This window comes from Strongylocentrotus purpuratus, unplaced genomic scaffold (assembly GCF_000002235.5).
Source record: "Strongylocentrotus purpuratus isolate Spur 01 unplaced genomic scaffold, Spur_5.0 spur5_scaffold_14, whole genome shotgun sequence".
Taxonomy (NCBI): domain Eukaryota; kingdom Metazoa; phylum Echinodermata; class Echinoidea; order Camarodonta; family Strongylocentrotidae; genus Strongylocentrotus; species Strongylocentrotus purpuratus.
Genome location: NW_022145599.1, coordinates 16,127,037 through 16,146,118, shown reverse-complemented (window position 1 = coordinate 16,146,118; position 19,082 = coordinate 16,127,037). Strand labels below are relative to the sequence as shown.

The 19,082-nt window shown below is 39.2% G+C and overlaps 1 protein-coding gene across 1 annotated transcript in view; it reads right to left on the bottom strand.

The window, feature by feature from the left end:
* The window catches only part of LOC575163 (transient receptor potential cation channel subfamily A member 1), a 32,983-nt gene that overhangs the window by 6,480 nt on the left and 7,421 nt on the right, over positions 1-19,082 (bottom strand). Inside the window, exons 5-21 of the mRNA XM_030984303.1 lie at positions 18,419-18,527; positions 17,580-17,677; positions 16,915-17,087; positions 16,255-16,418; positions 15,163-15,326; positions 14,452-14,534; positions 13,579-13,740; positions 13,038-13,149; positions 10,975-11,144; positions 10,335-10,479; positions 9,885-9,968; positions 8,963-9,033; positions 7,328-7,532; positions 4,230-4,337; positions 2,951-3,117; positions 1,855-1,915; positions 1,011-1,079 (exon numbers count right to left, since the gene is read on the bottom strand). Of these exons, the coding sequence (XP_030840163.1) occupies positions 1,011-1,079; positions 1,855-1,915; positions 2,951-3,117; positions 4,230-4,337; positions 7,328-7,532; positions 8,963-9,033; positions 9,885-9,968; positions 10,335-10,479; positions 10,975-11,144; positions 13,038-13,149; positions 13,579-13,740; positions 14,452-14,534; positions 15,163-15,326; positions 16,255-16,418; positions 16,915-17,087; positions 17,580-17,677; positions 18,419-18,527 (2,145 nt within the window). The remainder of the gene's footprint in view (positions 1-1,010; positions 1,080-1,854; positions 1,916-2,950; positions 3,118-4,229; positions 4,338-7,327; positions 7,533-8,962; positions 9,034-9,884; positions 9,969-10,334; positions 10,480-10,974; positions 11,145-13,037; positions 13,150-13,578; positions 13,741-14,451; positions 14,535-15,162; positions 15,327-16,254; positions 16,419-16,914; positions 17,088-17,579; positions 17,678-18,418; positions 18,528-19,082) is intronic.

Here is a 19,082-nt window from a genome sequence, read left to right as displayed (position 1 = left end):
TAAGAAAGCATAAATGCTTGTAAGTAAGCAACCAGACGGCCGGCGGCTTTAGGTCCTCTCCGAGAGACCTGGTAATGAGGATTAATGCCTTACCAAAAGGCACTAGCGCATCGACTTGGTTTAATCATGATTATATGGAGGCGCGATGTCTCAGTGGTTGAGCAGTGGTCCCATAACCAGGAGGTCCTGGGTTCGAAACCAAGTCGATACGCTAGTGCCTGTTGGTAAGACATTAATCCTCATTACCAAGTCTCTCGGAGATGACTTAAAAGTCATTGGTCCCTCGATTACTTACTTATTTACTTACAAGCTTACATTATGCTCTCTTAGCAGTCAGGTAAAAGAAAAAAACAAACGAACAAACAGACAAGCAAAGCAACCATGAATAGAAGCCTGAGCTGCATCATTCATGTTAATGATACATAAACGAACATGTTGAAAAAGAAACAAACATTACACTTAAAAGCCAGATAAAAATGGCATTCATATGTCATTTGGTAAGAAGAATTAGTTATTAAATATGAACCCAATACTTGTCCATATTACTCTAACAAACCCCACACATTGCATAAAATTAAAGAAAAATAGAAAAAGAAAAAGAACAATTATATTGTATATTGAATAGTACTGTCAGAACTGTATTAGTATTTATGTCATACCTTATCACATGCCACGACAGGGTTCATGCAGGACCCTTGTATACATTTAAACAAGATCTATGATAAATAAAATGAATAATTAAAAAAACAATAATTATAATCTAAATACTTAAAGGGGATGTAGCATGACGAGACTACGTGTCTTTTCCGTGACCTGATTCGGGGCCGACCGCAATAGCCTACGTATTAACGTGCGGTCTGTTTCGCGAACGCTAGCGCGCTGACCCAATTAACCAAGTCTATTCGTTTACATGCAATTGTCTGAAAGAAGACATAGATGGCGTCAACCAGTATTTCCCATGCTACAGCCCCTTTAAAATATGGAAATCCTAAATGAAACGTTTCTCTTACCGTTTGACTTAGACACATCGAAAAGGTGACTGAGAATGCGATAACGAACATAACATACACCGACATAGCCTGTTGATGCAAAGAAACCAATAAAAAGCATTTTGAGATCTGGGGAGAGGTAAAAAATAATTTGTAAACGTTATCATTGTTATTATGCAAGTGTGGAAGACCATCAGAGAAAAAAACGCTCCCTGAAAAGCATGGCTCTTCCACGGGGGGATACTCAGATTTGGGCGGGGGTGTGCCGCTCAAGCCTCGAAACCCCTACCCATTATTAGGGTCTTTTGGGTCATTTTTCTCGAAAAAGGCTCATTTTCACAATTTCGGGTGTACTGAAATTTTGCAAATTTTGAAAAACGGACCCATTTTTAATGGTATTTATGTAAAAAGTGGGACCCATGTTTAGGGATTTTTCGTGAAAAGGTGACCCATTAGAGCGGCCCACCCCATATGTCCTAATAATGTGAGTACCCCTCCCCCAGGGGCTCTTCAAATGCCTTCACATTCTAAATAATTATGACAAGTAACAGCTTAAAAACGCGGCCCGATTTTTATGCCACATATTTGTGTAGTCCCATATACATCTTTCTGTGTACAATGCTTGTTACTTTTACCAAGACTGGGCCAAATTTCTTATCGTTTTGATGGCTCCAGAACCTTGCAGTACTCACTAACACTTATATGCTAGATTATCAACTATTTCTGATCGATTCCACACCGTTTCTTTCACACTGCAATCGTATGACCCAAACTCAACTTTATCTTTAAATCCAAGAAAAATAAAACATTGATGTTTATCCTAGCCCAAGTAGAAATGTTCCTATAATATTTTTGATCACATTACCTTGAGTAGAGATCGAAGGGTCTCCATAAACATCAGTACATAAAGCCCTGTTGTCTTGAAACTAATATGGGGGAAACAAAAATAAAACAATGTGAGAAATCACATATTAGATAAAAAGGTAGATCTATGTATTACTTGAACAACATGCATTTATGATTTTTAAAGTTACTGTAAATCGAACATCTCATTCGTAATTATATTCATGATTATGTTCTGGAAAGGTTTTATTTCCAAATAAAATTGAAATAGTGTTTCAATCTTAATATCTTAAAGGTGGTGATACGAGGAGTTCTGTGCCACGGCCATTTAACCGATTCGCGGGCGTTTCAGTGGTTGTATGATGTCAATCGCTTCTAAAAATGTCAGCAACATTTACAATTTTATTCAAAAGCGACAGATTAAGAAAAATACAAAGACAGGGCAAATCAATTTATTTGAAACAGTCAATTGCATCATCTCTCCCTCTCTCACTCTATCTACCCACTCTCTCTCCCTCTCTTCTTTCTTTCTCTTTCTCTTTTCTACCTCTCACTCTCTTCTGTGTTCTTCTCCCTCTCCATCACTCTCTGCCCCCTCGCTCCATTCCTCCTTTCTCTCTCTCTCTCTCTCTCTCTCTCTCTGTTCTCCTCCTTCCCCTTTCGCCCCCCTCTCTCTCTCTCTGTCTCTCTCTCTCTTTCTTTCTCTTTTCTTCTTTACCTGTCACTCTCTTCTGTGTTCTTCTCCCTCTCCATCACTCTCTGCCCCCTCGCTCCATTCCTCCTTTCTCTCTCTCTCTCTCTCTCTCTTTCTTTCTCTCTCTCTCTCTCTGTTCTCCTCCTTCCCCTTTCGCCCCCCTCTCTCTCTCTCTCTCTCTCTCTCTTTCTTTCTCTTTTTCTTCTTTACCTGTCACTCTCTTCTGTGTTCTTCTCCCTCTCCCTCTCCATCACTATCTGTGCCTCCCAATCTCTCTCTCTCTCTCTCTCTCTCTCCCTCTCTCCCTTCCTCCTTTCTCTATCTCTTTCTCTTTCTTTCTCTGTTCTCCTCCTTCCCCTCTCCAGCTCCCTCTCCCTTCTTCTTCCTATCCATCAGAGATATTGCAAGAAGCGTTCATACATACCCCTTGAAGTACATGATGAACTTCATCCATGAGAAGAAGATGGACATGATACCGGCTGTCCAGTTCCGATAGCAGAGCAATCTCCCCGGTGGGAACACGAAGATCATGGCTGTCACCAGGCATACCCAGTCTACCAGGTTCGATGTATCCGTGAAGTATTTCAGCCGCTTTAAATTCAAACAAAATGGAAACATTCGATTTGAATAACATATATCTGAGCCCTGTCTTATAAAGAGAGTTACAAATGATCCGAATTGATCGTAAATCCTATAATCAATCGAAAGCGTTTATCGACAGTCCCTCAAGGTAAGGCACCGAAATTCTTTTTCTTCTTCTGGACATTCTTCTTCTACGTGTTTTTCCTGTTCTTCTTCTGGTTCTTCTTATTCGTGTTGATGTTGTTGTTGTTTTTCTTCTTCTTCTTCTCCTGTCTCTTCTTCATCTTCTCCTCCTTTCCCCCTTATTTTTCTTCTTCTTATTATTATTTTCATTCTCCTTCTCCTCCTTCATATCCTTCTTCTTCTTCTTCTTCTTCTTCTTCTTCTTCTTCTTCTTTGTTTCCCTTCTTTATAATCTTCTTCTTCTTCTCCGTCTTTTTGGGGGGATGCTTCTTCTTATTATTATTCTTCTTCTTCTCTCTTTGCTCCTTCTCCTTCTCCTACTTCTTCTTCTTTTCGTTTTTTTTTCTTCCTTTTTCGGTTGAAAATACATACGAAAATAATCCTGATTATGATCAATGTCAAACGTGATAAGTCTGTCAGAATTGGTTGAAACGGGAATGAACCTTTTGCGTGTTTTGTATATTTAGTTAATATTTTTATCATCATTGAATGGTTTACATCAAAAATACTGAAAATAGCTGCCCGAGAACTGAGTTATATTCAGTTTACAATGAAAGCACATGAAATACAATGTTAAGACAATTATTACATAAAGCTTAAGAGAATACATTCAAAGATAACATATTATTCAAAAACTAAGTATAATTAAGACTATTCTAAAAGTTAACTCCTACAGCTGTGATATCGTATCTTTTTTAATACTGAAATCATATGAGAGAAATCTTGAGGGCAAAAAAACTAGTAATATTCTGTGACATTTATGACTTTCTTTGCGTATTAAATTCATCAAAGTACATGTCGAGATGAAAACACACGTAGGAACCAACATGTCACTCTTAATTCTTCAACATTTATTAAGCACGAGTATAACAAAAAAATGTTTCCGGAAATTAGAAAAACAATTTTAGTAATGCAAATGTGACAGACGTGCTACTTACCACGACGTACATTTCGCCCAATTCTCCAACGATAACAGATAAACAGTAAGCTAGTATCATGTATGACAAGATTGCTGGTGTGCCATCGGCGAAGTAGTAATAATCCGACTGAAATTGAAAGAAAATAGTAAATAGGTTAAAGGCATTGTTTAACAGTGTTTCCAACAAATCTGAGATGTATGGCCCTACGTGTTATCAGTGTATGTGATATGGTGTAATATTGAAGCCCTAACAAAATTGCGCTTCAAAATGATCATGAAGTGCTTCAAAAAAGTTATAATCTTTGACTTTGAGTGACCGGATTTACCATAATCATTTCCCGCAATAGACTGTAGTGTTATAATCAACTGTCCAAAACAGTTTGGCAAACAGTTTTTGATATTTCTAATTTCAACCATAAATATCATGATAATCGGACAGGCGATCGGTTTGTAAAAGTCATGGGATTCCGGGCTGACATAAAGGTTTATAATTATGATTGTAGCATGAGCTATATCCAGGATTTGTTTTAGAATCTGAGACAAAGATACCCGATCCTTATACTGCTGTCATGACCATACGTCCACACTCAACACAATTCGTTATTCTTTATCGAGTTCTACTTTGAAACAATGCCCAGACCCGTATTTCGTTATACGACGTTTCTTTATACGACGTATCGTTAGTAAGGGTACGCACACACAATTTCATCGTATGGCTATCCCGTTTCGGGATAGTTATACGATGAATTTGTTGTGTGTGGACACGGGGTTACGTACTTGGTCCACTGGCCGTCTGGTGTAGGTCTTGTTTTAGTGGTTGCTTAGAAGTCAAACCCGACCCCCCCCCCAAAAAAAAAAAAAAAAAAAAAATAATAATAATAATAATAATAATAATAAAAAAAAAAATTAAAAAAAATTTAAAAAAAAAATTAAAAAAAATAAATAAATAAATAAATAAAAAATTAACAAATAAATAAATAAAATAAAAAATAATAAATAAATAAATAAATAAATTTAAAAAAAAAATTAAAAAAATCCATGCCACCACATGTCGCAGTGGCATAGTGGTTTACTAATTCGACTAGCAATCTATTTTTATCTATTTCATTTATTTAGATTAGCCAGTGATTGTGTTACAGAAAGGACGTCCTTTTGTAGGGCGCTTTGCCTCTCCCGAAACAGGCGGGAAAAAAGGGGAATATATGTCGTAGCATAAATACATATCATGGGGAAGGAATGTATGATGCGTTCCTTGCATACTAGGAACACGAGGTGTTTTGTTAAAATGGTTTGAAAGCTATTTAACAAACTGAAAACAATATGTTCTTTTTAATAAAATTAAATCTGATTTTAAAACCATAGGGTGTGGTGTACCTCAAGGCTCGATATCGGGACCCTTATTATTTCTTATATACATGAACGATATTACTCATAAGACTTCATTGTGCTTTCTTGCCGGTTCCTCATTCGTATATGTATTTGTATTTTATGTTTATCTTTCGTTATGTTATTCGTATGTTCTTTACTTATCTGTAAATATAAATGTTATGATTATGTATGTTTTAATATGACGAAAGGAATAAAATGAATTGAATTGAAGTAGGTGACATACAAATACTGGAGCTTCAGGAGTGTTATACCATGTCAGACTGACATGAGCCCCAATATAAGAATCGAATGATTATTATGGTTATAGGACACCTAACCCCTGGACAACCACCCTCCGGATAGCCACCTATAGGACAACTACCCCCTATAGGACAACTATCTCCGGACAACTACCCCCATACATCTACCTCCTAGGACAACCACCCTCTAGGACAACTACCCCCGGACAACTACCCCAGACAACTACCCCCTATAAAAACCACACTCTAGGACAACTACCGATTGATAATTACCCTAAGTGGTTATTGTCCGGGGTAGTTGGGTTATAGTTAACATAGGTGGTAGATGTCAAGGAGTTATATGTCCTAGGCAGGCGCGTACGCAGGATATTTTCAAGGGGGGGGGGGGTTAACATTTATAAATCGGTCCGAAAATTTCGCAACGACTCAGCCAGCGGGGTTTTTTTTGGTCTCGAAATTTGACATTTTGCTCAGTTGGGGGGGGGGGGGGTAAGGTCACCTTTTAAAAAAAAATCAAAAGGGGGGTTTTAGGTTTTTTTAGGGGGGTTTACATACATAAAATTACCAAAGGGGGGGTTAACCCCCCCCCCCCAACCCCCCCCCCCCCCCCCCCCCCCTGCGTACGCGCCTGGTCCTAGGGTGGTTATCCGGGTGGTTATCCAGGGGGTAGGTTCCCGGATACGGATTATTATATTTCTCATCATTATTTTGCTTAATATTATCATAAGAATTAGACAATTTCTTGTTGTTGTTTTGTTGTCACTCTTGATGTTGCTAATATGATTATCACAAATATTAGTGCTGGTATCAAGATTATTAATATTATTGTCACAATCGTCATCATAATCGTCATTTAAATCATCGATTTCATCATTGTTAATGACACTATTATAATCATGACAAAAATAACTTCGTATACTTTTCATCCAAATTATTTTGGGCGATCATCAATTTTCAATCCCTCAACCCGAAAGAGGCCGGGCTATTTGAGGTCTTCATGCGGTCGGGGGGGGGGGGGGAGGGGCATTATGCCCCCCCCCCCCCCTCCCCTATGATCTCGGCCTAGGAAGGTCCAATTAAAGTGAAAATTTGCATGGTGATAGATTGAAGTATATTGAATATGATGGTAATGTTTATTTTCTTTTATGTTTATTTGTTTGTTTTGTATTAATATTTTTATGGCAATATGCATTTTTGGGAGGAAATATACTTACACACGCACATTTGTGAGAATTACATATTTTTATAGACATATGAAGATATTTTGTCACCTAACACCCGGACCTTAGGTCCGCCCATAACAAATTTGGTATCAAAATGTGCGGGAGACATGAGGGGGAAAAGTCATATAATTTCAGCGCCAAAGGTACAGGGGTTTTGATGCAGTGGCTACAATTCGACGGGAGGGGGGCATGATGGCCCCGGGTCTTATTGGGGTTAAAATAAAGTCAATCATAAATTTTATAGAGATAAATAGACCAATCTTTACCGAGGCGTCGTATATGTAGTAATCCGAGATGGACGGGGCTATCGAGGCGTTGAAATAGGGGCAGGTTGCGTCAACTGGCGAATATGACAGAAGACTCCAGAATGGAGGAAGGAGCGGAGCGAGGATCGTATATGTCGTCATCAAAGCCAGAAACATGATGTAGAAGAGAAGGTCTAGGTAGTAGAATATTCGGCCAAATCGATCCCTGGATTGAGAGAGAGAGCGACAGAGAGACAGATAGACAGATAGAAAGAAGGAATGGGAGAAAGAGAGAGAAATAGAGAGGAAGAGAGAGATATGGGGAGAAGGAGAGAGAAAGAGAGAGAGAGAGAGGGGTCGAGACAGACAGACATATATATATAGAAAGAGAGAGAGAGAGAGAGAGAGAGAGAGATGGCAGAATTGAGAGACACATTTGGTTGTTCCCCAGGTTCCTTCAAACAAAAAAACCTATCCAAGACAGTCTTAAAAATAACTTTCAATTAGCATGATCTTGTGTTCTATATTTGATAAAACTCGTCACGTTGAACCCCCTCAAACATCTCGCCCAAAGGACGTAGGCATAACAATACATCGTCCCATAATATTATGCCCGTTGCACACGAGACGTCATTTGGCTGACGTTAGACTGCGTCAACGATGGGCGTGGTCTCTGACGCGCCCTGTGAGAGTTACATCGTACACAAAGTGAATGCAACATGAATTTTGAAATACTAGCGTATGAGATCACCATCTCTGCGAGCCTGATTAGCGCAAGTGATAGCGCAATCAAATTGACGCTTCATGCATGTGCAACTGGCATTATAGAACGATGTGTTTTGATGTCAGTGTTCTCTGGGCGAGATGTCTATATCTAGTTAGAACTCAACATGGAATCATAAAATACTGGCCGTATAAGCAGTTATTTTTGGACAGTCTTGCAAAGTTTTAAGCGAAGGAACCTAGGGAATCGGGATTGTACCAGTTCCGTGATACTGCAAACATAATTGTTTATCACGAGTTTATCAGGTAAATATTAGTATCATGTCAAAAGTAGAACATTCTCTATATTCCCAAGTACGATACATGAAATGTCTCACAAAAGTGTCTTTCTATAGGTTAACGCTTCTTTTCTGAAAATGAAATAAATTTGATGGCTCATTTCAGACTGTTTTTTTAAAAGTTAACATTCAACAAAATATTAGTCTTTCCGTGTCTAATTCTGGAACATGAAGAGGCACAGTATCTTCATCAATATCTTGTTCCGTGCTAAAAATAAAATCTCTGGGAACATAAGACTAGTGTTTTTTATGTTTGTCTAATGTATTACAACTTATAGGCATCCACCAGAAAGAAACACAACGTTTGTATGAAGGAAATATTACGTAAGAGTCGATATACGGAAAGTAAGCAGGGAAATGGTCTCTCTCTCTCTCCAATCTGCTTGATGTCAGTAATCGTGAATTACGATCGAACCATTTGCCGTTCAGGGTCCCGTTTCATAAAATTCGTTATCAATAACAAGTGCTAAATTTCTATGACGAATTTGCTCTCAGCCAATCAAATGCCAGGATTTCAGTAGCTTATAACAGTTATTGCAACTTGTTATTGATAAGAATTTCAGGAAACTAGGGCCCAAGATGAACATATATTTACCATTTTCTCTTGAGGATGCTCTGTGATAACTCGTGGGCCAAAAGCTTCTCTCTTCCGTACATGCACATTGTCTGTGGGGAAAATAAAGTAGAAACAACTAAACAAATATATCTATCAGTATTTTGGTCTTTAAAAGAAGAGGGTATGGGGGTATATTTTGATTTTAAAGGGAAAGTTGAGTTATGTTATAGAGGGTGCTACACAAACTAATTTTTTCGTGAGATAATGAAAAACTGAGTGTCAAATTGGAAAGAGCATACAATTTAAATGACAAAATCATCTTTGTTTGCTCCAAATCGGTTAAGAGACGGCTGAAATATCCATAAATGTAACCATAATATTTGTGGGGCCCCACTTAAAGGCGTATATACCACCAAACGGTAGTGTTTTTGTTTCGTATTTACTTTATAGAGATTGTACTTTAAAGATATCAGTCCGTTTCCTTGAACATAAGCTTGTTTCAACCCTCCTGTTAATCAACTGATCATTACGATTATTTTGTTCTATGGAACCCATAAACGCATTTCTCTAAAGATCTTAAAAACATGATCTTCAGTTGTATTAGTCGATGTATGCTGGCACCCCGAACCACGCCCACACAAAAACACACGTATACGCACACATACACGCCCACACAGACTCCCCCTCTTTCCATACCCACCCACCCATCTTCCTCACACACCTTTACATGCATACATTACACACAAACAAATGCCGTGTCTATTTATTTATCATTTTTTAAATTGTGCCACAATCGTTCTCTTTGATAGACACTTGCCAGACATAGCAACAACTACATCAAGTAGGTTCCAACCATAGATATGCTACTGTGCAAAGCAGGTGAAATAACTAGTCAGTAAATAAAGATTATGGAGAGAAACATGCTTAAATCTAACTTGTTTGATAAAATCTTCAGACTTACCCTGATCGCGAAGTATCGATACCCGTTTGATTTGGTCGACTCGTCGTCTGGTCCGGGATCAATATACTGATACTCGTATTTCACCTTCGTAGAAAACCGTACAAGAGAATTGAATAAATGTCGGCTTGATCTCAAACGTGTGTATTTTAAAAGTGAAAGGAGGAAGAAAGGTCGTGGTTCAAACAATTTTTTACTTTATTCTATGACTATTTTTGTCAGGAAATATTTTGTTCTCCTTTAGAATAGAACTGTTGCAACTTTTTAGTCGTAGGTGGATCAGCGATAAATTTGCGCAAGACCGCTTGCACTAACATCACCTGCCTCGGGTGTTGCATCTTTTACACCTATCTCAATTCTCCTTTGTTAAATCAGTAACTTCTTCTCAGGACAATTCGACTAATTTACTCAAATTTATATTTGTCTATACTTTTCATCCGGGACTAAACTCACGTGATACGATGGGCAATTGGGGGTCTTGTATGTCTTGTGAACGCATCGGTCCATGACGAGGAGGGCGACGTCGGGTAGCTTTTCGATGAGGGACTTTATGGGCGAGATCATCAGCTCATCCTTGCTCTGCATGGCAATTCTCCAGCTGATCAGGAAAAAGATAACAATAGTTGCTATCAATACCACAGTGAGGCTTTGATACTTCATTTCAAAACTGGGAGATATCGTCACATAGCGTGTATAGAGTCAGAATTTTACAACATTCAACAGTCGATATGAAGGTTTGTTATAACCATGGTGATGACAAACAATGAAGAAGTTATAAACTAACCAAACCCATAGCTCTTCATCATGTACATGGCATCGTAGAAATTAGACCAAAAAATCAGTATATTTCGTTCAAAGGATAAATTATGTTTAGCTGAGACTACGTGTAGCTTTACCAAATACCTTTCCAATATAATCTTGGGGATCTTTTAAACTAGTTCAAGCGGACGGGTTTGAATGTCTACGTAAGGATGTTTCGTACTAATGATTACTTGAACGAATGTCAGCTTAATCATCTCATTGCCCGGCTAACTCTGTAATTTGAGAATATCATAATGTATTTTAAAGAAACACTACCACGTTGTCAACTTACTCTTTGCTCTTGATGATAGCGGCAGCAATCTCGCCCTGTTCTTTCTCGATAGCCAGTTCTAGTGGGGTGAAGCCGTCGTTGTTTGATGCCGACTGGTCAGCGCCAGCCCGGATCAACAGGTTGGCTGCGGCTATGTGGCCCGCGTCACAACACACGTGAAGAGCGTTGTTCTGTGGATTGGATACGGTTAACCATTACAAATTTTTCTTTTAAGAATAAAAGAAAAGCCACCTAAATAATGGGTCTATCATGGAAGAAGACGTGTTTTTTTCTTGAGAAAGGAAGCGCTATATATTGGTGAATTCTTTGATCTTGCAGAAACTAACACCGGCAGGGGCGGCGCTCCACGTTTATAATTTGAGGGGCGGTACCAGTGCATACAGGGGCGTAAATCCCGGGGGATGGGGGGGGGGGCTGCATCCCCCCTGGCTTAAAGTAGGGGGATGGCCTGTACAATCATCCCCCCTGATATTGCAAAAAAAAGAGAGAAAAAAAAAAGAAGAAGAAGAAGAAGGAGAAGAAGAAGAAGAAAAAAATGTGATTATTTCAATTTTAGCATAATACATGAGAAATTAGTTATTTTTTTAATGTAAGTATAACTGTATAGCCTACACGGATATAGTATGTCACGATCATTAAGAGTAATTGCGCGACGTGCGCGAACAAGCACTTCATAAACTTTAGAATAATTTTTCGTTATTTTGCAAGGTATTATTATAGCCCAGACGTAAAGTGCGCCAGCACGCGAGCGCTTAAAAAGTGCAATCATGTACAGTAGATGCCCGGCTCCCCCACTTAGTATTATTTAGGTCACGCGTACGCTCGTTCCCGCCCTTTAAAAGCACCCCCACCCTATCTCAGGACTGCCAACATTTCTGAATCCCCCTTTCGCCGGCTTTTCGCTGGCTTTTCCTACCTTGGAGACCCCCCCAAAAAAAATCCGGAACACTGCTAAATGTACAACCCCCCCCCCCCCCCCCCAATTTCAGGTGAGCTCTAGTCGATCGAGGGGGACTGGGGCCAATGCTTTTACTTTTCAAAATGAAATCATCCTGAATGAGCTTTCAAAGCTAGCAGGAATTTTAGGAATTTGATCCCGGGATTTGATCAATTTTTCTATGATATTCAAGATATTTTATAACCTCCTTTTTACATTTCACAGGAGTCCAAAGAGAGAGAGAAAAAAACCACCCCCTTTTTAAAGATATTAAGAGTAGAGAACGGTACAACGAATCGTCTTCTTTCTCCAATGATTTTATGAAACGTAAAAGCTTCCGCGCTTCGCGCAGGAGGGGGGGGGGAAAGGAAAAACTGAATTCAGATGAGTATTAAAAGTCGAGAACGGTACAACGAATCGTTTTCTTTCTCTAATGATTTAATGAAACGTATAAGCTTCCGCGCTTCGCGCAGGAGGGGGGAAGGGAAAAAGTGAATTCAGATGAGGATTAAAAGTCGAGGACGGTACAACGAATCGTCTTCTTTCTCCAATGATTTTATGAAACGTAAAAGCTTCCGCGCTTCACGCAGGAGGGGGGAAGGGAAAAACTGAATTCAGATGAGGATTAAAAGTCGAGAACGGTACAACGAATCGTCTTCTTTCCCTAATGATTTAATGAAACGTAAAAGCTTCCGCGCTTCGCGCGGGAGGGAAGGGGGAACTGAATTCAGACGAGGATAATTTCCGAGAACGGTACAACGAATCGTCTTCTTTCTCTAATATTGCTTGTTGTTTGTTCGTTTGTGTGTGTGCGTGTGTGTGTGTGCGTGTTTGTTATGTGTGTGTGCGTGTGTGTGTGTGTGTGTGTTGTGTGTTTGTGCGTGCGCGATCGCGCGCGCTTGCGTAAATTAGTGTAGGCGTGTTCTCGTGCAAGTATGTGATGGCTATCGCCGATCATCCCCCCCCCCCCACTCCTCAGTACGGATTTACGCCCCTGAGTGCATACATTTACGTTTAATTACTAAGTGGGGCATCAGCCTCACAACCCCCCTCCCTCCTTCGAGGCTCCAACACCCCTAATAGACACTCTTATAATTATATTGACCTTTCCAACTCCCTGATTTACCTTATCTTTGTCAATAGCATGGATGTCGCAGTTGTGTTCGATGAGGATGCTCATTGTTTCCACGTGGTTGTTGACTGCGGCTAACATCAATGCTGTCCGATGCTCGTCATTGCTGAAAATAAAGAGAAATAAATCATACTTTTCTCAAAATCTTGATATAATTTCATCTTCTGACAAGCCGTCTTCTAACATTTATCATGTTACCCATCCCTACTTGTATCAATTCTTGAGTGTCGCCTCATTCGCTTTAACACATCTAACTTTAATTTGGATTTCAGAATGTAGGCCTAATCTACCTTTATAATTCGTATTTAATAACACTACATGTACTTTCATGTAATTTCCTTTTCCCGATCATTTGAAGTGATGAGCCAATTCCGCCCCTCCCCTCCCCTTCCCCGTTTAGACTGGAATTCCCTCCTGCTTATCAATTTCTGATCACAGCACTGATGTTCCACAAATGCTAAAACATTTACAAACAAACGTAAATTTAAGAAGTATCTACAGTAAATTCTGAGTGAAAAGAAATAAAACTACTTACACATTGGTGATGTCGGCGCCCATCTTCAAGAGCTGCCTGACCAAGTCATGACGACCGAAGAAACAACTGGTAAGAAGAGGGGTCATACCATCGCCATCATCATCATTGAGAAGCATTGGGGTGTGGTCCAGGAGCTGCCCCACGCAGGCCACATACCCCGCCCTAAAAGGGGAAACAGAATGAAGGAGGAGGGAGGAGGGTAGGAAGTGTAAAATTAAATTAACTAAAACTTAAATTAAAATTTGATTTAGAAGCATTGGGGGTGGGGTCTAGTAGCTGATTCATACAGGATACGTACCCTGCACTTAGGGGGATGAAGGATATACGAGGAGAGATAGGATAGGAATAGAATTAAAATGGGGGTAAACTGCCATTTTCCCAATGTCAATTTGTGTCCCAATTTGTCCCGTCGCGTTTCGTCTGAAGCTCAATCGTCCATTTTCCACGATGTCTCGTCATCTATCACTTGTCCCTCTGTCAGTTGCATTTAGCCAAACTAGTAGTCTTATGCGCGTTCGATTCCTCGCAATCTGGTCCCACAGAACAATGATGGCCATAGATCACATGGGGACTTGGTCACACCGGACCTTAACAGTAGGACTAATAACGCAGTCGATGAATGGAATTATACATCAACGGGTCTGCTTAAGCCACCGAGATCCCTCAGTCAACAAGTGGTCTCGTGGGCCGTCTGCCAATTCTTTTTCAGAGGTCACTCGACCGACAGATCACCAGACCAACTTATTGTCGGTCTCGTGGAAAATTTGTCTCTACGATGACCCCCAGATGGCTATCAGACATAGGACCATTATGCCATCGTGACTTATCTGTCCATTGGTTTCAGTTGTGGAAATATGAAGAGCAAGGACTTACTGAGCTGCGATGTGGACCGGTGACTTGCCAAGGACATCACGAATTTCTCCTTCAGCTTCGTACTTGATCAACAGCTTGATCATCTAAAAAGGAAAAACAAATTGTAGGTATTTTTTTTCTTCGTTTGAATCTGTTGAGAAACTACATCACACAGGAAAATCAATATCGTGCAAACATGAGAATGTGACACAATGGAAGATCTTTGAGATATTGTCTCTTAAAAGGAGTCAGACTTTTGTCAATACTTGTTGTACGTGCGAAGAAGAAAGTTGAACGTTTAAAGTATCTAATGCAAACAATCATATCAACTGTAACTGAGAGAATTGCATAATTTTGTCGTTATTGCTAGAATATCCAGAAATGAAATTATACATAGCCGAGCATACATCCTACAGTAAAGACTGCATATATCATCCAAATATTATTACTTGTTGTGGGGCTCGTTTCTGTTAAGACCAATGATTATGAGACTCGGTAGCAGATGCGGGGGTACATTCGTCCTGCCCCCCCCCCCCCCTTCAAAGGCATCCTGGTTCTTACCCTGATGAGACTAAATGGTAAACTCACTCAATGACTGTCAACTGCATGAACTTGAACCTTTGTCATTACAACAGGAGGGCAACCCTAACATATAATGATTTTTAAGCATATAATACCCTGGACACGCTTAACATGAGCAAAACACTTGAAAGCGATGGCTTTAGGACTTACATCTACATTGCCAGATTCTGCTGCATAATGGAGAGGTGTTTGGTCGTATAGATCAGTTGTGTTGATGAGGCCATACCCGCCGTGTCTCAGAAGAAATTCCAGAAAGCTAGGGTGGTCCATCTCTGCTGCCCAGTGCAAGGGAGATTTGTGATGAACGTCGAATACTACATGAAGAGAAGAAACGATTATGAATAACGATTGTCTTCATGACTATTGTAATGATCAAAAATTGAAAAGTTTTTGAACTGTCATATTACTAGGAAAGTGTACGTTGCATACACAAACTAAATTTGTCATGCATCTTTTTGGGGGATGGCAGGTGCTCGTTATACTATTTTTTCATCATTGAGAATTAAACGTTATATTACAAAGATTCATGCACAAATCGTCATAAACCAGCATAATTGTGTACTTTATAATGCTACTGTTGTCATCATAACTATCGCCATCATCATCATCGTTGTCGTCACCATCATCACCATTACTCTATCCATTATATTCAGCATCATCCGCATTATCATCACCATCATATTCTTCATCGTCAACATCATCATCATTATCGATCATCATCATCATCGCGATTGCCGGTACCATGATCATTATGCTCCTCCCCTCCACTTTCCCCTTCTCCTGCTCACCCTCCCCTACCTTCTCCTCCTCCTCCTCCTCATCCTCATCATCACCATACTCATCATTACTATCATTATTTTCAACGCCATTATCATAACCAACAACAGGTGATGATCACCAACATATCAAAGTCATCAACTGTTTAGCAGTTTAAATACGGATCGAAGTCAATCAGGTTCGAGAATATAGACTACATACGATTTGTAAAGTGAAAAACGGCTATCTTTGAATTATTTTAAGAAGATGCTTAAACGTTGTTATGAAGTTGGGCGGGTTCTTTCTATCAAACACAATAAATTCGTTGTATAACTTGGTAAATGAATACATGTGCAAGTGCAACTGATGTAACATTCTCTGTTTAACCGATATGTCACAACATGTATTTTGTTCAAATCTATCGTTTTGTTCTTGCCCAAGAATGATTGAAATAAATAAATTCTTTGGAAAAAAATAAAAATTTACCGAATACTTGAGCTCCTCGGGTTAGTAGGAGTTCACCAGCCGGTGTGTGACCTTTCCAAGCTGCGCAGAGCAGCGGAGTAAAGCTGTTATTATCGACATCGTCGACCACGGCTCCTTCGTGGATCAGTACAGCCATGGTCTCCACACGGTTGTAAAGCGTAGCCCTTTAAATTTAAGATTTCGAATTTATAGACCTTTAAGAGTAAGTGGTGCCATTTGCTTAAAGAGAAGATACATGTGTTGAGCATGAAATATCTGGTGTGAATATCTTACCTTGGTAATGAACGTGGAAGCTAACCCTAACCCTCATCCTAACCCGAAACTTATTATCGTAACCCAAATCTCTATCCTAATACATACCTTACTTATTATAAGGACCGCAGAGACAAATGGGTCATATAACTAATTATACATGGACTTACCTCTGTATAATGCTTCGATAACAGTCAGCACCATAAAATGGGTAATGTTACACAAGTATGAAAAATATCAATTCATGCAAATGCATAGGGAGATATCAGCGGTTTAAACATATCACGTGAAGCGAAGTTTTATCTCATATGCACCATGATGCTTATATCTGACAAACATCCTGGATGTACCCGGTTTCACCAAGTGCATCATCAAAGATATTAATTGATGTCTATTTATAAATCTAACCTGTGAAGCGGTGTCATGCCTTCGTTGTCTTTCATCTCGATATCGGCTCCGTTCTCGATCAGCTGCATGACGGTGGTCGTAGCGCCGTTCATAGCCGCGATGTGGATCGGAGTCATGCCGTTCTTCTTCCTCACGTTCACGTCGACGCCGTTGTCAAGCAACCGTTGTATGACCTGGGATAATATAAGACAAAAACATGAATCAAGATTGTCTTTATTCATGCTCCAGTAAACTCATTCCCATTCAGTCTTTTGTAGTATTTATGGGGGTATTTGTTACCAGATTTCACCTTCTTTTACTTCTCATATTTATTTTTGTCTAATAAAAATTATCTAACAAGCTCTCTCTCTCTCTCTCTCTCTCTCTTTCTATCTCTCGATTCTTCTTATTTCTGTTTTGTGTCAGTTCTTAATTTCGTCGATTCTATTTACTTATATCCTTTACACATTCGAAACACATCACTCCGTGATTTTGAAAATAATAATTGATATTTCAAGCCTTTCGGCTCTTTGACAATGTTATTACATGCATATCTTTACTGCGTTAAGTTTAGTTTGAGGGTACAGTAGGAATAATAATTATAAAGCAACAACTTTAAAAGCGCAATTAATACGCAAAAACGAAATGTTATAAGTTTCAAGATGTTTGAAAACAATAATGGCTACCTCTGTTCTTCGTTTGGAGACTGCTAGATGTAAAGATGTGTTGCTCTCATTGTCTTCATCCATCAGGTAGTTACCGATTGGAATGCACGTCCTTTGAGCTGGGTCAGGATATGATATATAGTGAGGAAAGCACATGAATATTTGTTGACGCATGGCATATATTTACAGTGAGAGGACCATCTCCTACATTGACAATTAGTACGAATTGTATCTTATGCCTACATTCGTTAACATCCCCTAATCATATCTTTCATCTTCGTACCCATTTAAACTCCGAAATATATCCATAAAGCTGAAATTCTATAAACTTTGTTTCTTCTATCTTCAAAACTAACTTAAAAGTTCTGACATATAAAATCAGAGGCGTATCCAAATTCTTCTTCTTCTTCTTCTTCTTCTTGTTCTTCTTCTTCTTCTTGTTCTTCTTCTTCTTCTTGTTCTTCTTGTTCTTCTTCTTCTTCTTCTTCTTCTTGTTCTTCTTCTGCTTCTTGTTCTTCTTCTTCTTGTTCTTGTTCTTCTTCTTGTTCTTCTTGTTCTTGTTCTTGTTCTTCTTCTTCTTCTACTACTTCTTCTTCCACTTCTTCTTCTTCTTCTTCTTCTTCTTCTTCTTCTTCTTCTTCTTCTTTTTTTCTTCTTCTTATCCTTCTTCCTCTTCTTCTTCTTATCCTTCTTCCTCTTCTTCTTCTTATCCTTCTTCATCATCTTCTTTTTCTCCCTCTTCCCCTGTCCTCTTATTCTTCATTCTTCTTCCTCTTCTTACTTCTTCATTCAGTCTATGCTTGGTATGACACCAAAAGTTACTATTTTACCAAATAAAAAAAAGTATGCAGTAGGCCTACCTGTTTCCAAGAACATGTCGATTAGGTCGACATGACCATTCATTACCGCCTTCATCAGCGGCGTCAAGTAGTTAGCGTCTTTCGCTCTAATGTAGGCCCCCTGGTCGACCTAGGGAACGATAACCGACAACGTTATTGATTATGGTGATGGAGACGATGTTGATGATGATGGTGGTGTTGATGGTGGTGGTGTTTTGTTGTTGTTTTATTTCAGGGCAGTGAAAATTCTTTTTCTGAACAACATGATCTAATGCTAAATATATTACTCATTGCGGATGTAGTATCGAAAATAATATCGCTAGTGATATTCGTTTGTCTCGCAATGTATGGTCAACAAGGGATCTAAAGATCACGACGTTTCGTGCGCCGCTGCAACACTTCGTCAGGTAATAAAAGCTAATGTAAGCAAGCGTGTTTTATACTCTACGGGCGGATCCAACGGTCAATTTATTAATCACACGATCTAATGCTGTAAAGTTTTACATATTATTAATACGTAACTGTTAGTGTGTTTTTATTAATAATAGCAAAATTACCCATAAAATCGAACAGGCGGCTATAGACCTACAAACTTATGGAAAAAGAGGAAATTGAAGTTTTAACTAAATTTCATTACAAGTTGAAATGATTGCCATATATTCGAATATTCGTTATTTAATTAATT